The sequence below is a fragment of the Hyperolius riggenbachi genome, chromosome 7 (assembly GCF_040937935.1).
Source record: "Hyperolius riggenbachi isolate aHypRig1 chromosome 7, aHypRig1.pri, whole genome shotgun sequence".
NCBI classification, from domain to species: Eukaryota; Metazoa; Chordata; class Amphibia; order Anura; family Hyperoliidae; genus Hyperolius; species Hyperolius riggenbachi.
In genome coordinates, this window is record NC_090652.1 from 295513870 (window position 1) to 295533303 (window position 19434).

The window sequence follows — 19434 nt, forward strand, 5'->3', positions numbered from 1 at the left end:
GAATGCAAGGCCCAAGCATGTTAATGTTGGGTGACAAAGGTACTAATCCTTTCACACCTCCCTCCGCTTGGCACAGATGGACCATGCAGGGACGGAGGAAAAGAGCACTTGTGCCAGGAGAAAACAAATTTCAGGGCACAAGGTGGGTGAAAGGTCTGAAGGGTCAGGTGTGCGGGCAGTGGGAATTGAATGGCAGTGTAAATCTGCTATTGAGTACCACACTCCCAGAATCGAAGCACCGATCCAAAGGTTTGTTAAAAGGTACATTGCAGTACAATGGGTACGTGCAAAAGGTGGAGTGTGTGATTCAGAGGTACCTTGTCTTGGTTATGCAGAGTGAGATGGTTCCAGATTGGAGAGGAACGAGTAGGAGGCGTCAATTCTCCTGCCGGAGAGACGCGGGGGACAACATCACACTCTGGAACTACCAACAGAGAGTGCCTCTGAAACAACTATACACACGTAAAGGCTGGAAAGCCGAGGGTTTGTGGTTCTCGAAACAAGAAGTAAAAATTGAGATCAAGCCACATTTCCAGGTGACAAAGAGGGTGGGGAGAGCGGTCCCGGGGGAGGGAAAGCCAACCCAGGGAACCCCATTCACCTTACACGGGTCACAACAGGGGACGATATTACACAGTCCATATGCAGCCGCTTATCCTCATGCTAGGTGGGTAAGTGAAGAGGTACTCTTAATTGAAAGATTGCAGAGAGTACTGTCTTCCCGACCTCAGGTACATATTGTGCCTCAGGACATAAGGGGGGAAGAGGTCCAATCAGGACAGTTGGGGGCATATTTTGTCAGGGAGATGCTTAAAGATCCTGTCCAACTGAGATTGGACAAGGGAAGGTATATTAATTTTTCTGGAGAAGGATCTTTTGCATGGCAGCTTCGAGATGTTTGGGTGAACAAAGGGAAACGATGCAACATTCCTTTAGGCACCGCCACTTCCTTGGTTCCCACCTCAACCCGTGTCTCACACCAGGACCTGAGAGGTCAACCTTTTTTGGTGCTAGACGGGGAGGTGAAGCAAGTAGAGTTGTCCTCATGCGGGCAATTCTTGCAGAAGTACCTGCGTTGGCCGGGGCAAGTCAAATTTAGTGAAGAAGCCTGCAGGCTCAAGAACGCAGAATGCGAGGATACCATTCAAAAGATCCCAACCGATAGTTCCGGTGGCTGAAGGAAAGGTTTGGTTTTTTTAACATAAGGTCTAATGATACATTCAAGGTATATTCTCATAATTGTTCCGATAAGGGGGATTTTCCAAGGGGAACATATTGTGGGAGCGGAGATCCCATATGGATCCAGTCATCCAGGTTGGATGACATTGTTTCTCAAATTGTTAAGAGAACTCTAAAGTGCAAAGTTTCACGGGTAGTTCCCGTCCTGAAAGAGAACACGACATGGGACAAAGGGGAACAGGGTTTGATCCAAGACGACCACATTTTGTTACAAAGGTTAAACAAACCGTACACTAAGTTAGAGGTAAGATTTCACCATGATACAGGTGATCTTAACGAGGTAGAACACAAAAATGAGCAGGTGAGTGCCAGTCTGACCTGGTGGACAAAGGTTCCGGTGATGTTCCAGGGACACTCGGACTGGGCCTCTGCAGTTCCAAAGTTCTTTCTACACCCACTGGTCGTCTGGATGGGGATGACAACTTTAGGCATCATTATCCAGGTGAGGTTGAGGGTTAAAATTACGTAAAAGAAATTAACCTGGTCCAGAGATTGGTGCCTCATAAACAATCTCCTGAACCGATATTTTCAAATTAAGGGATATACAGGGTTACGGGTATAGGTTTAGTAGTACCGGTGATGGAGTTGATTGTATAAAGGCGTTCTTTTAGAAGGCACCTGGCACTGCTCCATTGAGTAACAAACACACAAGTTTCACTTTTCTGTGGTCATGCAAGTTTGTGAGTGATACGTAAGTGACGCAAATGCTGAGCATGTGGTATCGAGGGACTTAGAAGTAGGGCCTCCACAGAGAGCCTGGTTACAGGAAGACCAAGAGGTCTTGCTCTCTCTCTTCCAGGGGTAACCGCCTAGAGCAGAGAAGTTGTGTGAGCACGAACATCGAAAAGTGAAACATAAAGGAAAGAAACCAGGTACGGTTAGGTTCAGAAGTGGGGATCTGCGGATCAAGCCTTTTTAGGGGGGATTGTTATAATTTAAGTAGGCCTCAGTTATTTGGACTGAGTTAGTCAAAAAGGCTTGGAGTGCACATCGGCCCTTCAAGGGGATTTTCTCTGAGAGAGAAAATCTGCAGTTCTGTCAGCAGAACTAGAACATACCAAGAAGCTGTTCTAGTACAAGGCCGCAGGTCTCCCTGACCTGGGCATGTACCGCCACTAGAACAATAAACATCAGCCATGTTATGTAAATATTCACATTCCTGCATATAGGTCAGGAGCCTCATTGATTATTAATCAAGTAGGTGTGTATGATGACACCACGAGTGGGTCCACCAATAGTCTGATCTAGGGGGTGGCGAAGATGATGTCATATTTAACTCTTTCCTAGTCAGTATTAAAGGCTGAGGGAGCTATGGGAGCTCATTCTGCTCTTTACTTTTGCAATAGCTCGCAAGGCTGACTGGGACCTCTAAGTATGTGCTTCCTTTCTGTAATCTGATATAATGTATGCTGTACATAGGTAGTCTAGATGTAACATAGAGTAGATACAAGAAGACCTGGGTACCTTCAGCAGGAAGGTACTCACGCAGCTGTAACGCAACATGGAAGTCTGCTTGGCCAGGAGATGATAAACTGTATCTATCTGTATTTCTGTTACTTGAATAAATAACGTAAACATTGAAGAAGCCTGAGAAAGTCTATCTCCTGCTTGCGGTGTGGAGAGTCAAGTGATCTCACAGTCTGTGAGACGTAACTGTAAGAAGTTACTGGTGTCGAAGCAAGGTGATATAGAAGCAGGTTCTAACACAACCATCTTTATTTTCTCAGGAGGTTCTCAGAGTTCTTCAGAGGACATATCATTAGTGATAAAGCAACTGTGCACTGCATAGACTAGAGACAGTGCTGAGATGCATGGTGTGATCAGGCTTATAAGGAACCTAAACTGAGAAGGATATGGATGTTTCCTTTTAAAATAATACCAGTTGCCTGACTCTCCTGCTGATCCTGTGTCTCTAATACTTTCATCCACAGCCCTTCAACAAGCATGCAGATCAGGTGCTCTGACTGAACTCAGACTGGATTAGCTGCATGCTTGTTACAGGTGTGTGATTCAGCCACTACTACAGCCAAAGAGATCAGCAGGACTGCCAAGCAACTGGTATTTTTTAAAAGGAAAGATCATATCCCTCTCAGTTAAGGTTCCCTTTAACTAATTGTAGTGCACTTGGGCAGTATGATAAATCACCACTAGGGGGCAGCGTTGTCCTTCTCACAGTCCTCCTTGTTTTGTCAGTGGCAGGTGAGGACAGTGGCATGTGACATGAGGTGTGTAGCCGGTTAGATTTCTGTGCGGAATTCCCACTATTGCAGTCCTCTGCGCATTCTTTTACAAACACACATTGCTGTTTAAGTAAAGCGATGCGGACGGGGATAAGCTTTCCTCCTGAAAATAAACAATTTCTGAAGCACATTTAGCAGAGAAACATTTCTCTTGGATGAGCTTGAAAGCGGCTTGCTAACACATTGTTGCCTGAGAACCTCGCCGACTTCCTGATGAAGAAACTTCGGCAATCTTATCATAACAACCTCTGTACCAATAACTGCTTTGTGATTGCAGCTTAAAGAGGAACTCTAGGTAAAAGCCTGCAGTCACCTCTTAAACCCTTTCCAGTCCTATGTCAGACTGTAGTACATTCGCTTTTTACTCCAAACGTCCAATCCAATGTCCGCCATGGAAAAACTGGCTGTGGGTAGAAGGCACTGTTGGCAGATAAGCGTTAGCTCCTTCAGATCAAAGTGTCTGACTCAAAGTAAACCTGAGATGTAAAAAAAAGAAAAATATATACATGCTTCCTCCAGCCCCATTTAGGCTCATTGGTTCCTTGCCGACCTCCTGGGCCGCCTGGATCCTTCTCTATGCGGGCCGGTAATTCAGCCAGTTGAGGGGAACTGCACATGCATGGCTCGACTGAGCATGCGCTCCTTATCATGCTCCTGTAGCGTGATAGGGAAGCACGTGTGGCCGGACTGCGCCGACTTGCTCCTGACTGGGGGAAATACCGGACCACCTACCGGTGGGTCGAGGTGGCTCAGGAGGACGGTGAGGGATTGATGAGCCAGAATGGGACTTGGGGAAGCCCCAGGTATGTATATAATTTTTTTAACATTGCAGGTTGCAGGTACCCTTTAAGCCTCGTACACACAACCTGACTTAAAGAGTCTCTGTAACAAAATTTTCAGCCTTATTTCTTGTATCCTATAAGTTCTTATACCTGTTCTAATGTGGTCTGGATTACTGCAGCCTTTTCTAGATGCACTGTCTCTGTAATATATCCAATCTTCTTTTCTTTGTCGAGCCAGGGAGGAATGTGCTGTCTCTGTTGTGATAGGAAGAAGTTATACACACCCCCTGCACGCCCCCTGCAGGCTCTGTGTGCTTTGTTTACTCCTCACAGACAGAGCTCTCTGAGGGGGAAGGGATCTGCCTGTCTCATGCTGAGAACTGTGAGAATCCCAGACTGGAGTGCAGATAATCATGTAATAAAAACTTGTAGTATACTGTAACATGAGATATATACAAACATCACTTCCTGGTTAGCGGCCATGTTTTTTGTTTGTAAACACTGCCTAAAACTGGCGATTAAAAGCCACGGTCGTGGCGGGGAGCTACGGAAACGACAAAGAGGGGCCCAGGAGAACATAATGAATAGAATGGTATGCTTTTCATTGTAAGAATTTGAGAGTACAGATTCTCTTTAAGTCGGGGAAGGCGGCCGATAATGTCCGCCTCATCTGAAAATCAGGTGTGTGTACAGCCGGCCGTGTGACACTCCCCCCCCACCCCCCCCCCCCCACCCACCCTAGATTGTAAGCCTCTGGCAAGGTCTTCCCATCCCTAGTGTAATCTACAGGATCATGTGCTACTTTCCTATGACAGCCTGTACTTGTATTACTGCGCTTACCTAACCAGCCCAAATCACATGATCATGTATCTTGTACCGTTTGCCTTGTATAACTTTGTCCTATGTTCTATAACATATACATAACCGTGTGGCTCCTGCGGCAATCGGCGGCGGACCAAAAGTCATGTAAGTCTATGGCGATGCAGTTTTTTAAGAAAAAAGTTGGTGGCCGCGAAGCGGGGCACATGTGCGGAAACTTGTTACAATGCACTTCTGTGCACTTCCATATAATCAAAACAGAAAGTGACCGCAAACGAGTGTCACTTTCTTTTTGGATCTCAGCCAGACGGGGATTATCGCGTACTAATGCGATAATCCCCATAAGGCCTGTTTTTGCCAGTGCAGCGTGTGACCCGCATTGCACCGCTACCCCAAACTGCACTGTGAAGCCAACCTCAAATGTGTGTGTCCTCCTTATGACCCAAAAAAAATAAAAGAAGAGAAAAGCTAGTCCACTTGAGTCACTAGAAAACGATATTAGCTGTAGAGCTTGTGCTTCTAAGTAACACTTGTTTCAGATACTCTTTGCCGCTAAGTTTTTGTTGAAAAAAACTTGAACGCAGGGATGCCAAATCCTTGATTTAAAGGATACCCAAAGTGACATGTGACATAAGATAGACGTGTATATACAGTGCCTAGCCCACAAATAACTATGCTGTGTTCCTTTTTTCTTTCTCTGCCTGAAAGAGTTAAAGGGGAACTGAAGAGAGAGGTATATGGAGGCTGTCATGTTTATTTCCTTTTAATCAATACCAGTTGCCTGGCAGCCCTGCTGGTCTATTTCTCTGCAGTAGTATCTGATTAAAACCAGAAACAAGCATGCAGCTAGTCTTGTCAGATCAGACTTATAAGTCTGAACCACTGAAACACCTGATCTGCTGCATGCTTGTTCAGGGGCTATGGCTAATAGTATTAGAGGCAGAGGATCAGCAGGGCTGCCAGGCAACTGGTATTGTCTAAAAGGAAATAAACATGACAGCCTCCATATACCTCTCTCTTCAGTTCCCCTTTAAATATCGGGTATGTAAGTGGCTGACTCAGTCCTGACTCAGACAGGAAGTGACTACAGTGTGACCCTCACTGATAAGAAATTCCAACTATAAAACACTTTCCTAGCAGAAATGACTTCTGAGAGCAAGAAAGAGATAAAAAGGGGAATTTCTTATCAGTGAGGGTCACACTGTAGTCACTTCCTGTCTGAGTCAGGACTGAGTCAGCCATTTACATACCTGATATTTAACTCTTTCCGGCAGAGAAAGAAAAAAGGAACACAGCCTAGTTATTTGTGTGCTTGGCACTGTACATACACGTCTATCTCATCATGTCACATGTCGCTTCGGGTATCCTTTAAAGGGAACTGAGGTGAGAGGGATATGGAGGCTGCCATTTTTATTTCATTTTAAATGATACCAGTTGCCTGGCAGTCCTCCTGATCCTGTGTCTCTAATTCATTTACCCATAGACCCTGAACAAGCATATGCAAACCAGGTACTTTGACTTGGCTGATTCAGGTTTTACTGCATTAGCCATATGCTTGTTCCAGGGATTTGACTCAGACACTACGTATGTCAGAAGATCAACAGGACAACCAGGCAACTGGCATAGTTTACAAGGAAATAAATATGGTAGCCTCCATATCACTCCCATCTCGGGTTCCCTATAAATACGACACATCTAGGTAAGGGCTATAGCCCACTACAGCACTTTTAGCCGCTAGGCTAGGCTAATTAAGGTCAATGGAGAGCCCACAGAGCGAATGCAATTTGCTGAAATTGCAAATTTGGAACCTGCAGCTTTTTCAGAGCCATTTAATACAGGATAGCGATGGTCCAAAATAGCTTCCTTCTCAATCGCTCCAGACTCGCTCTGTTTTAAGATGCAAAATCACTCTCAGCGTTTTGAGTGATTTTGCAATCGCAAGTGGGCATCAAGCCTTATGCAGGTTCAGTGTTTAAACTGCATCTAAAAACCTGTAGAATTTTTTATGTGTTGGTATTTAAAGTGAACCTGAGGTGGGTATACAAGAATCTATATGGATACCTTATGTCCAAACATAGTGCTTAGAGTTATTGTTTCCAAAAATGTGGTCTTGAGAGATGTACCAATATGTAAAGCCAACAGAGATTTACTTCACATCAGGGCCGGAGCTACCATAGGAAAAAATGGGCAATTGCCCCAGGCCCCTAGAGCCTGTAGGGGCCCCCAAGTTGTCCCTCCCCCATCTTAACTGTTGCTCCCCAGGGACTCTGCAGAGTCTGTTAAGCTGGGAGGTGATTGGGGGAGGGTCAGCAGCCAGCTCAGGGGCCTCTATCCCTGCCACTCTTGTGGCCTGCTAGGTCTCACTTTCAATCCTGTGGTCCCTGGGCACACGAAGCTGGAAGAGCTGCTCTCAGTGGCGTAGCTAGACATTATGAGGCCCCATAGCAAAGCTTTCATGGGGCCATACAATGTAGGCATTCTTGAGAAATGCCACCTACTTCTGCCCTATGGATATGAGTTAACTGGGAGATTTGCATTCTCATGTGATCTACATTGCATATAGTTCATGGGCACTTAGATAAAATCATAGGGTGGAGGAACACAAGAAAGTTGGTGAATACATCAAGTACCACCTGAGCCCCCAGGACCCCAATGCAGCTGCTATGGTTGCTATGACTATTGCTACGCCCCTGGTTGCTCTGTGTGTCTAATATAGAGTAGTGTGCAGGGAGGCGGGGGAATGGCCAGGGGGAGCATCTGTGGAGAGACAGCTGGTGAAGGCCTGCAGGAATGCCCCCAGTGGGCGTTTAAGCAAGCACTACCTCTCCTCCCTTCCCCTCGAAATTGGCAACAGTCGCAGCAGGGAACATGCCTCTGTGTCTCATCTGCCGATACACCCCCCCGGACCGCCTCAGGTACACTGTAAAGGGATGAGCAGGCAGTATGGCTTGACATCATGAGGTGTGGCTGGAGTACTCTGTGGGTGAAAGTCACCCGTTAGTTTGCAGATGTATGTTCACCAAAATTTCCTGACGCAATAAAGAGATGCACAAAACACAAATACATTAGAATGAATTTTATTGGAAGACCTGAGCTGAAATGTGCTTAAATCCAACCTCTACCTGCAGGGGTAGGCATCACCCGTCACCCCCAACCATCCAATCCAATCAGCTTCTAAGTAACCGCCACTTCCTTACTTACTGTAACCACCGTAACCTTCACAACCTTCCTTTTCTTATGTACTGGCAGAAATATAATATTACTAGCTTTTTATATATTTATATATAAACAGAAAACATTTATACACCTATAATACAGTTATATAATAAAATAAATATGGCTGAGAGAGGGGGGCGGGGAGCAGTCTGACGCTCCCGATGTGGGCAGAGAGGAGCTATCTGACCCTGCTGTAATGGGGGAGGGGAGCTGTCTGACGCTGCCATGGTGGGGGGCAGGGAGCTGTCTGACGCTCCTGGAGTGGGGAGCTGTTTGACCCTGCCATGAAGGGGGGAGGGGAGCTGTCTGGCGCTGCCCTGGTGGGTGGAGGGGAGCTGTCCGATGCTCCCGGGTGGGGTGAGGGGAGCTGTCTGACCCTGCCGTGGTGGGGTGAGGGGAGCTGTCTGACGCTCCTGGGGTGGGGAAAGGAGAGCTGTTTGACCCTGCCGTGGTGGGGGATGGGAGCCATGTTAGAACCCCTCACTGTTTTTAGGTACATAAATTACAGGTGAACAAGTTAATCTCCCAAGCTGCATGGCTAAACTGACTGATGTACAAATGTCATTAGAGAACTACAGAAGCTGTTCTTGTGCTGACTTTCTTCTAAAAAACAAACAAACATTGCTACTCTTCTATCTGACATACTTGTCCTGCGGATTTCTTAAAGTAAATCACAGACTTTGTAAATGAAAGAATTGATACTTACCCGGTGCTTCCACCTGTCTCATAAACATGTCTGAGTCCCAATCCATCCTACCGCAGTCTGCCGCTCAGCCACGATCAGCCCCGGTAAATGGCGTCAGTCCGGGTCTACTGCGCATGCATGGTAAGGTCCGCACATGCACAGAAGACCCAGACTGGACCCAACTGAGCCATTTACCGGGGCTGATCGCGGCTGAACAACAGACTGCGGGAGGAGTGCGTGGGACGTGTTTATGGGGCAGGAGGAAGCACCGGATAAGTATCAATTCTTTCATTTACGAAGTCTCTGGTACACTTTAAGGTACCCATACATCAGAAGATGTATGGGCCAATCGACCAAGAGACAGATCTCTCTCTGATTGAATGTAATCAGAGAAAGATCTGCCTCCGAAATGTATTTGAAATCGGCCTAGTGCCGCCGCCATCACCTGCCTGGCTGTCCCCAAGCATAAATGTCCCTCTGGTGTCCTCCTGGTGTAAAATCTCAACTGTCCCGCCGCTGCGACTCCCAGCCTCCTCTGCGGTCACCACCTGGGGCGTCACACAAAGTGCCTGGTGCCACATGGGGTGACGGAGGATGTGACCGGTAGTCATGGCAGTGGTGCATGGGACAGTTTACACTGCAGCTGGGGGTCTGTCACGATATGGAACGCAGATACCGCTGCACAAGCGATAGACCACTTTCTTCTGAGATCTTTTCACCATGTCTGATCAATGCATTCGACCAAATTCCACCGAGAATCGATCAAATCACCGATCGGGCATACTTGTTGGGGCACTGATTTTCATCTAGTCCATCAAGTCTCAGCATGGGTAGATGTATGGACACCTTTATATTCTTTTTTGCAGATCAGGGAAGAGAAGGCTACACACCCCACAAGCTATGGAAGATAGGGGGGGGGGGGGAGCAGTAAGTAATGCAGGGCACAGGTGAACTAGTTAGCACTAGCACACTGCTGTTATGCTTAGTAGGGTTTACAAGATGATGAAGATGAATTACCCAATGCAAAGTATGCCATTCACTTTTAACTTCATGTAGAATGTGTTAGTCAGAGTTCTATTGATCTCATCACTGGTTACAAGTGCAAGCAGTCCCAGGGTGTGGAATCTAAGTGAGCACGGTATTCACCAGGGCACCCTGCAAGGGATGATGGGCTGTCACCCCTAATGGGTGGCGGACTGTTTTGCTGCCTCGTGCTTGCCAGGTCACGACCCCTAGGACTACCGCACCATTGACGAGAAGAACAAAAGAAGTGGCTTGCCGATGTGGGAAGGAGTACAGACAGGACTAACTGACCAACATAACTGAACTGGACGGGAAGGATAGGCTGGGCTGAACGGGATGGACTGAACAGGAAGGACGAGTGTGGCTGGACAGGAAGGGCTGAATGGGATGGACTGGATGCAATGATAGGCAAACTTGGCTCTCCAGCTGTTAAGGAACTACAAGTCCCACAATGCATTTGCCTTTATGAATCATGACATTGTGGGACTTGTAGTTCCTTGGAGAGCCAAGTTTGCCTATCACTGGGATATGGCAAACAGGAAGGGACTGGCTGAATAGAGCACGCTGAACTGGGACTAGCTGGGTAAGTACCGGAGTACTGAAGTGTGCAGCCTGAGACAACCTGAAGTAAACAGACTGGACTGTACTGACAGGGCCATATAGACAGGGCTGTACCGACGGAGCCGTATGACAGGACGGTATTGACAGGGCTGCATGGACGGAGCTGTACTGACAGGGCCAGGCTGGCGGACAGGGCAGACGGGTAGTGACACATACATGATGGGTAGACAAATGACAGGACTGGTGAGAAGGAACTGGCAGGGCTAGGACAGAATAACGGACTAGGATACGGCAGGGTAAAGATACCCATACACTAGTACAACTTCCTGTCGATAAACAGCAGATTCGATCACTGTGATTGAATATGCTGTAAAATTGTTAACACAAACGTTGACCAATCAATTCAGTCGGTCCAGACGGAAAATTTCACTTGACCGTTGGCGGGTCGGATGCACCTCACAGCAGCAATTATATCACCTGTCCGCCCGCAGGAGTCTCCGGGTCCGCGCTGTCACTTCCTCTGGCTAGCCTTCTTCATGTCCTCTTCACTGTGTACATGTTGTTTCGGCGCCGGGTTAGTTTGGCTCGGGGCGAGACGAATGACGGCTCTCCCTGCAGCTGCCAAACTTCCCGGCTGCATTACATACTATTCCCCCTCTGAATTGCAGCAACTCGGAGGGAGATGTAATTCGCCCTGAATTACCCTTACGCTGGGCAAGCAGCATGGCATTGCTGCTATGATGGCGCTCCGCATCGAAATGAAATGCTTCGCTCTTCACTTCCTGCCCCGGCCTGTGACAAGCTGAAGTTCAAACAGGACAGGAAGTGAAGAGGACACAGGAAGACACCGGAAGAAGTGACAGCAGAACCCGGGGACTTGCACCAGCGGACAGGTGACATTATTGCTGCTAGCCAGGGGAGCCCGAATCGGGGGAAGCCTGGGGGTGGCGAGGCAGGCGGCGGCTCCAAAGGTTTTGAATCGATTTCATGCTGAAGTCGATTCAAAATCTGTGTGCAGTGTAAGGGCAGCCAATAGTTCCCTTGCTGATCAGATTAGATCAGAGAGGGATCCATCTGTTGGTCGATCCAGTTGGCTATTGACCAGTGTATGGCTACCTTAACCAGGGACAGACAGGCAAGGATTAGACAGATCAGGGACTGGTAAACAAACTAACTCAGGGCAGACTGGCCAGGGACTGACTGCAAGGCCAAACGGTCAGGCAGTGAGGTCAGGCTCAAACTGGGAACAGCTTGGGAGCAGGCTGTGTCTGCACAGGATGATGCAACAGCCCTTAATGATGGGGAGTCCAGGCTTTAAAATACCATAACTCTCGTCCCAGGACTGAAGCCACGCCCCTCCCAATGGGACATAATCAGGGAGGAATGCGCCAGAGAGCAGGGGACGCTGGACCCGGAAGTCTGCCGGGTCGGTGTCCCTGTGCCATCGAGAAATCGATGCAAGACTCGAGGGGCGCTGAGTACTTAATAATATTACAGTGTTACTAATCTGTTTTTTTTTTTTTGTTGTTTTGTTTTAAAAATCATCAGTTCATCAGAGTTTTTAATAAGGATCACTGATCATTCTTTAAACACTTCTGAGAGTTTACTACCCTGATGTTAAATGACAGAGTTTGTATTATATGTACCAAGACACGCCTGTTATATCTAGAAGCCTTGCCCTTTACTTTGAACCGCGGGTGCTTTCTATAGCCTTCATCCCTTCCCCTTAGTTCCTAAACGGACATATCTAATGGTGTTGGAATGTATGTAGATACCAGACGTCGTAGTTTAGGTATACAGTCTTGGTTTCATCTCCTTGCTGTGGGCAAACATTTGGGGTGTCAGTTCCTCCTTTGGTTAGTACCGTGGAAATTTAAACATAAGCAGACCAGACCGCTCAGTTCATTCGAGGTTCTACATGCAGACCACATACATCAAGTATCCATTAACTGCTGTACAGTCTGGCTTTGCCGTAAACCAGCAAACTGAAAATGGATGACTTAGTAGCAGATATCCAACAGTCTAAGGCTTGATTTAAATATCTTCTTGACTCTGATTGTCCGTCGTTGTTGAAAATGTTTTCTCTTTGGTTGCAGTTATGGTACCGTTAGGTTGATTGGGTCCATATTACAAGACAAGATAGACACCATAATCTGGTGAAAGTGCAGAGATGTCTAGGCATTGTTGAGGTGCTTCTTGAGTGTTTGGTCAACAAAACTGAGTTTAGTAGAGAATTTCTACAATCTCCCTCATGAAGGATATAGCATCCTAATTAAATAGAGCTCTTCATATTCCTTTCCCGTTGGCCAACATTTTACATGGAGCCAGATTATGACTCCATGGCTGTAATATTTTTTTTTTTTACATTTTGGATCTACGTGATCTGTTCAGCTTTCCAGTTGCAAACGTTCCACTGGGTAAAATTCTTTCTGGTTGAGGACCATTTGACCCAACTGATACAGGAACTGGCCGTACCAGTGAATTCCCAGCTGTTGAGATGACTCGTTGCCCACCATAACCCCTAGATTATACAGTACCCGTAAAGGCCAAAAAGCTAATTGTGCCAGATTCTGTTTTTGTACCAGGGCAAAGCAGGAAACTACGACATCATCCACCAGTATTGTCCCATGTTGAGTGAGAGGGGCATAGATGCCACGTTCCTGCTGCATTCTCACCCGGGTTACTCTAGCTGGTACAAGACCCGGAGCTCCAGATACCAAAATGTACTGGCCAGGTCTCACGTGGCTGGCAAAGACCGCTTGGTACTCAGAAGCTGGCGTGGTAAAATTGTCCGCCACGAAGATGAGATGTGTCGGAGTTAGGGAAAGTCTTCGAGGTGGATCTGTCGTCTCAATTACCCGGAATAGATTCTCTGCTCTGGGGTCTTGGTCTAAAAAGGTCAGAAAGTCACTGTAGGTGGGGCGGCCATAACTGTCCATAGCCAGGATTCGGGTGCCAGGGCGGAGATCTGCAACAGAGGTCTTCTCACCAGACTCCAAGGTGACCTTCGCTGTTCCTGGAAAGCAGCCTCCAGTCTTCGCAGCAGCCGAATGCTCTGGAAAGGAGAAATGATAAAAGATAAATATTGAATTAACCATAAAAACATAAAACAGTGATATTATATGCTAAGTGAAAATTGTTGCTGACACTTAAAGGAAACCCAATGTGAAAATTAACTAATGAGATAAACAATTGTATTGATCCTCCTACTCCTAAAAAAAAAAATGACTTTTTTTTAGAATTATGCAGCTTTTTTTTTTTCTGTGTATCAGCTAATTGAATTGAATTGAAAAGAATGTTTGATGTTGTATTGTCTCGTATGCTGACACAGTCATGCAGTGTCCCAGAACCTAAAATATCTGAAATATTGAACTTTTTTTTTTTTAATCTATCTTATGTTATCAAAAACTGTTCTCAGCAAGGAAAGTGTTTTATTGTTGTAATTTCTTATCTCTGAGGGTTATGCTATAGTCCAGTTAAGTCCTAAATAAGGAGAGAAACTGTCACTTGCATCCCTGAATATTAACTATTTCAGGCAAAAAAAAGAACAAAAGGAACACAGCCAAGTTATTTGTATGCTGCGTACTGTACATACACTTGTCCATCTCATCATGTCACCTTGGGTATCCTTCAAGACAAAAGTAACCCTCTCTGTTGAGCCCTGACCCCATTCAATGACACAAACCAAGAATGCGGGCTCTCTCTCAGAAAACACTGCTGTGCATTGCACAAGTGGCCAACATCGGACAGCACTATCTATGCAATGACTGTGTCTGCGCATGCTCCACACTATGTGGTTACTTAGCGCTAAAGCATGCTGAAGCACATGTAGTGGGAACAAGCCCTAACTGATCAGGTCCCTATTTTAATAGATTTAGGCTAGATCCACACTATAAGCGTTTTTCTGAGTGCTTGTGATTGCTGAGAGCTTTCTAAAAATCACTCCAATTCACTTTCATTAAAATCACGGTAAAAATCACATTAAAAAACGCTGCATATGCAATTTGCGCAATCGCCGCAATTTTTACGTGATTTTTACCGTGATTTTAATGAAAGTGAATGGGAGTGATTATTAAAAAGCTCTCAGCCATCACAAGCATTCAGAAAAGTGCTTATAGTGTGGATCCAGCCTTGGGCTACGTTCATAGTGGTGCATTGTGGTGTGGTTTAATGGCTGCATTGTAATGCGGCTTGCTGCACTACAATGCACCGTCTATGTGATGTTCACGGTGCCCTGGTGTGTTGGGGTATAACTGGGTGCAGCATCGCACTGTATGCCGCGCATTACCGCAAAACATGCCTATTAACAGTGACAGTGAAGCATACCATACTTTTCATTGACTGTTTGCTTCTCTGTAGGCAATAAAGTGCGGCACAAGTGTCCTCTTCCGTTGTGTTGCTGACACAGGGAACACAATGCAATGGCCAATGTGAACCTAGCCTTAGTATAAAAATGGATAAGGGGTGCTAATTTGCCATGTAGCTCCCAACAGTCCCTCTTTCGGAGGGACAGTCCCTCTTTGGGAAGTGAATCCCTCTGTCTCTCTTTCTTCCTCACGTGTCCCTCTTTCAGGACTCATGTGCAGATCTGTGTAAATATATGTATTTTATCTACTGAAAAATGTGTTTAGCGGAATCTATACTTTATTGCCATGATTTAAAGCGGACCCAAACCAAACATTTTTTTTATTCAAAATATTTAGTTCACTCTGACACATACAAAGATCAATAAACACTCCTTTAATCCTGTGAGCATTTCAGTGCATGCTTTTCACCCTTCTCTTTTCATAACTAGGGTTATACAGGGGGCAGCCATTACTTCTGAGTTTAGTAGAAGGTTTTAGATCATGGGTGTGTTTGTCATCAGCTACCTCCCCTGTGACATCATCAGTAGCAGCCTGTGTTTTGTTTTTGTTTTTTTATCTCCTCCAGCAGTTTGCAGGAAAAATCCTGGCAATATGAAAGAAAGGGAGGGGTTCCTCCAATAAATGTAAAATATTTTATATTTGTCATCATGCAGCTGAAAAAAGGCTGCTATTTATTATTATAATTTAGAAAATAGATTTTATTTCTGAAATCTTGTATTTTTAATTTGGGTCCACTTTAAATTGATAAGTTTCTTATTTTCAAATATTAAAATGAAGAAAAACTAATGATGATAGAAAGGACCAGTATGGTTTTTCACTGATTACACTACATCTTTTGCTTCTGAATTCTTTGTGATATGCATGGCGAGGGTTGTATTGGGGGCGTGGCTAGGGGGTGTGGCATGGGTGTGTCTTACAGTATCCCTCTTTCTTATCTCAAAAAGTTGGGAGGTATGTGTATCCTCATCACTTCCGGTGACCTCCACAAAGCTTTCTCATCTGAATGTGGAAACTGGTAGTCCCAGGGACAGGGAGCCAGAAACCGCAAGTAGAAATTAGTCCAGAACTCTTAGTCAAGGCTACAAAAATGAATGTATTTATTTGGTGCTCTCTGTAAAGTTGGCCACTAACTGTCCAATGTCTAGCGAAAAATCGTTTGAGCGATCAGAAATTCTGATTGGATTGGTTGTAAATAATCCCTGCTGATGGGCACAATCGATTATGAATGATTATAAAAATAGTCGTCCGAATGGATTTTCATCATACCAAAATTTGAATTTTGTTTTTAGTTGTGATAGATTGGAAGTAAAGATTGGTTCATTGATGGTGTAGTGAACGATTTTTCTCCCGATCATGATTATTTGATCGCTTGGAAGGTTTTTCGCTAGAAATTGGATAGTTAGTGGCCTCCTTAACTCTTGGAGAAATTTCACATCCTGTCTGGACATGAGGAGGCATGACAGTAGTAAGAATCCCAGAGATTTGTCAGTCCATTACCATGCTGTCCAAAACTAAATTACAGTACTTTATTACTTTGGGAACTGGGCTTTAAAGCAGACTTGTGTAAAAATGAACTTAACCACTTCAGTCTTCAGTCGTTTTTCACCTTCTGCATCCGAGCACTTTTCACCTCCCATTCAGTTGCCAATAACGTTATAACTACTTATCACAATGAATTGATCTATATCTTGTTTTTTCCTCCACCAATTAGGCTTTCTTTAGCTACGTACAGACATGCGATAACGATCGTTCGTAAGCAACGACGAACGATCAATTAAGGAGAGAAATGAAAAGGTCGTTAGTAAAGAGGTGTTGAAAGTGGCAAACGATCAGATCGTTTCCGAACGAACGATGCGGAAGTGACGAACGTATGATGCAGCGCATCTATTATGCTAAACGTTATTCAGATCAATGAACCCGGAACGAACGTCATTGTTAATGGCCAGTAGGAAAGAGGAAGTTGCGTACAGATCTATATATATATATATATATATATATATATATATATATATACACACACATCTATGTACATCTATAGATACATATATATATATATATATACATATATATCTCTATACATCTATCTACATCTATATATACATATATATATATCTATATACATATATCTATATACATCTCTCTGTCTCTCTCTCTCTGTCTGCGCATGTACGGTACTTAACGAACGATCGTTTTTGTAACGATCAGCATACACACGTACTTTTGCTAACGATCGTCGTTACAAAAAATCCGCCAGGACGGATTTCCAGTTTGCAACGACTTCAGTCGCTGATCGTTACCCTTAACGATCGTTAGCGGTTATTTTGTAACGATCGTCGTTATAAACGATCGTTAGTCGTTCGTTACCAACGACTTTAGTCGCATGTCTGTATGCCCCTTTTGGGTGGTACATTTTCTTAAGAATTATTTTTTTCTAAATGCATTTTAACGGGAATATTAAGAAAAAATGGAAAACATTCATTATTTCTCAATTTTCGGGCAGTATTGCTTTAAAATAATACATGCTACCGTAATTAACCCACATATTTTATTTGCCCATTTGTCCTGGTTATTATACCATTTAAATTATGTCCCAATCAAAATGTATGGCGCCAATATTTTATTTGGAAATAAAGTTGCGTTTTTTTGCAGTTTTGCGTCCATCACTATTTACAAGCTTATAGTTTAAAAAATAATAGTAATATACCCTCTTGACATGCATATTCAAAAGTTCAGACCCTTAGATAACTATTAATGTTTTGTTTTTTTATTTAATTTTTTTTTTTTTATTACAAATTTTATTTGGGTATTTTTGGGAGTGTGGGAGGTAAACAGTTAATTTTGAAAATAATTGTTTGTGTTTTTAATAAAAAAATGTATGTAGATGTAGTTTTATTATTTTGCCACAAGATGGCCTCAGTTAATAAACTCAATGAATTTACAGATATGATAAGCGATAATAAGGGCATGCCAAATTTCTGTTTGCAGTTCACAGTGGGCGTTGCATTCCCTGTAACAGCAGGAACGCAATGGGAAGGAGCTGCCGCACATTACCCCTGCATTGTGTCGCATACAGTGAAGCATACAGTGTTAATGCGCGTGTTTTGCGGTACCATTACCATGCCGCACGCTGTTATTACACACCACACCCGCTGCACTGTAAACGTCGTATAGGTGGTGCATTGCAGTGCGGATAGCCTTGTTACAATGTGGTCATTACGCTGCAACGCACAATTGTGAATCTAGCCTATCTTTATGTCATTTACAGGTTTTCTAATTCATGTTTTCATTCTCTCATGGGGGACAGGAAGTCAGTGGTTCTGTACGCAGCAATTGCCTTCCTCAGTGTATCCGCCATGCTTCCAACATCACTTTTGCGTAGAAAAAAAGTTATAAACATTTATTAGAGCTGATTTATGTCATTAAATGACCTTTCCATGTGCAGCCAGCTATACATTTTGCAAAACAAAAATGACTGTAACAAAATGCATTGTTATTGAAACCTAAAATCTGTGCAGACAGCCCACACAATTTCCTCCTCCTGCATGTGTAATTAGATGCACGAAGCAGGAAAAATAGTTAATTTCTTCCACACTAGTACTAACAGTAACTGACAGCAACTATGATATGTCCAGTTGACAATTACTTAGGATCACTGTGGTGAGAAAGTATTTTATATGAACAAAAAAGAAGTTAAGCAAGTTGACATAATGTTTGTAATAAATGCACACAATGCATCCAGATGAATGTAAAGTGAACCCAAGGCGGCATAAAAAAAATTACCTAGGTAGAGAGAAGCCTCAGGATAGTCTAGGGGCTTCCCATGTCTTCCATGTCCCTAACATTGCCACACATAAACACTCTGAACATATCCAACAAGAGCTTTTCAGATATGTTGTTGTGGCCGTGGTGCCCACCGTGTACAAGTGAGGCCATACTGCACCTGTGCAAGGGCTTATTTTCAGGGATGTCTTATATTTCTATAAACACACAAGTTCCTATGCTGTGTGTCCTCCTGCCTTCCCCACTGTGCCGCCTCTTCCTCTGCTGGATCCCCTTCTTGTGTGCCCGTCTCCCCCTTGTACATTTATTGTCCTCCTGGTGTCCCCCTCTGTATCTGAGTCCTCCTCTATCCCCTGTCCTCCTGTGTAACCTTATTTTCTCCATGTCCTCCTGGTGTACTCCTATGTCTCCCTGCATATTCTTCTTTTCCCCCAGCTCCATCCTGCTGTGTCCCATAACTTCAGCCCATGGGGAAGAAGTATGACAACTTGTGTTTTCTACTGGAGCCGATGGTCTTGCAAGCGGGACAATGGCTGTTATTGGGCCAATCACTGCACTCGATGAGAAGCAGCGAACACGGTGATTGGCCAAATGACGTAGCCATGGTCCTGCCCGCGAGACCATGGGCTACAGCAGAAACACAAATTGCTATACTTCTTCCCCATGGGCCCAAGTTCGGGGACACAGCAGGATGGAGCTGGGGGAAAGAAAACAATTTGCCA

The 19434-nt window shown here is 44.7% G+C and overlaps 1 protein-coding gene and 1 long non-coding RNA gene across 4 annotated transcripts in view; one reads left to right on the forward strand and one right to left on the reverse strand.

The window, feature by feature from the left end:
* The window catches only part of LOC137525142 (uncharacterized), a 435287-nt gene that overhangs the window by 160653 nt on the left and 255200 nt on the right, over positions 1–19434 (forward strand). The window lies entirely within an intron of this gene.
* The window catches only part of IHH (Indian hedgehog signaling molecule), a 146893-nt gene continuing 135600 nt past the window's right edge, over positions 8142–19434 (reverse strand). The window contains exon 3 of the mRNA XM_068245998.1: positions 8142–13620. Coding sequence (XP_068102099.1) covers positions 12953–13620 — 668 coding nt within the window. The 3' untranslated portion in view covers positions 8142–12952. The remainder of the gene's footprint in view (positions 13621–19434) is intronic.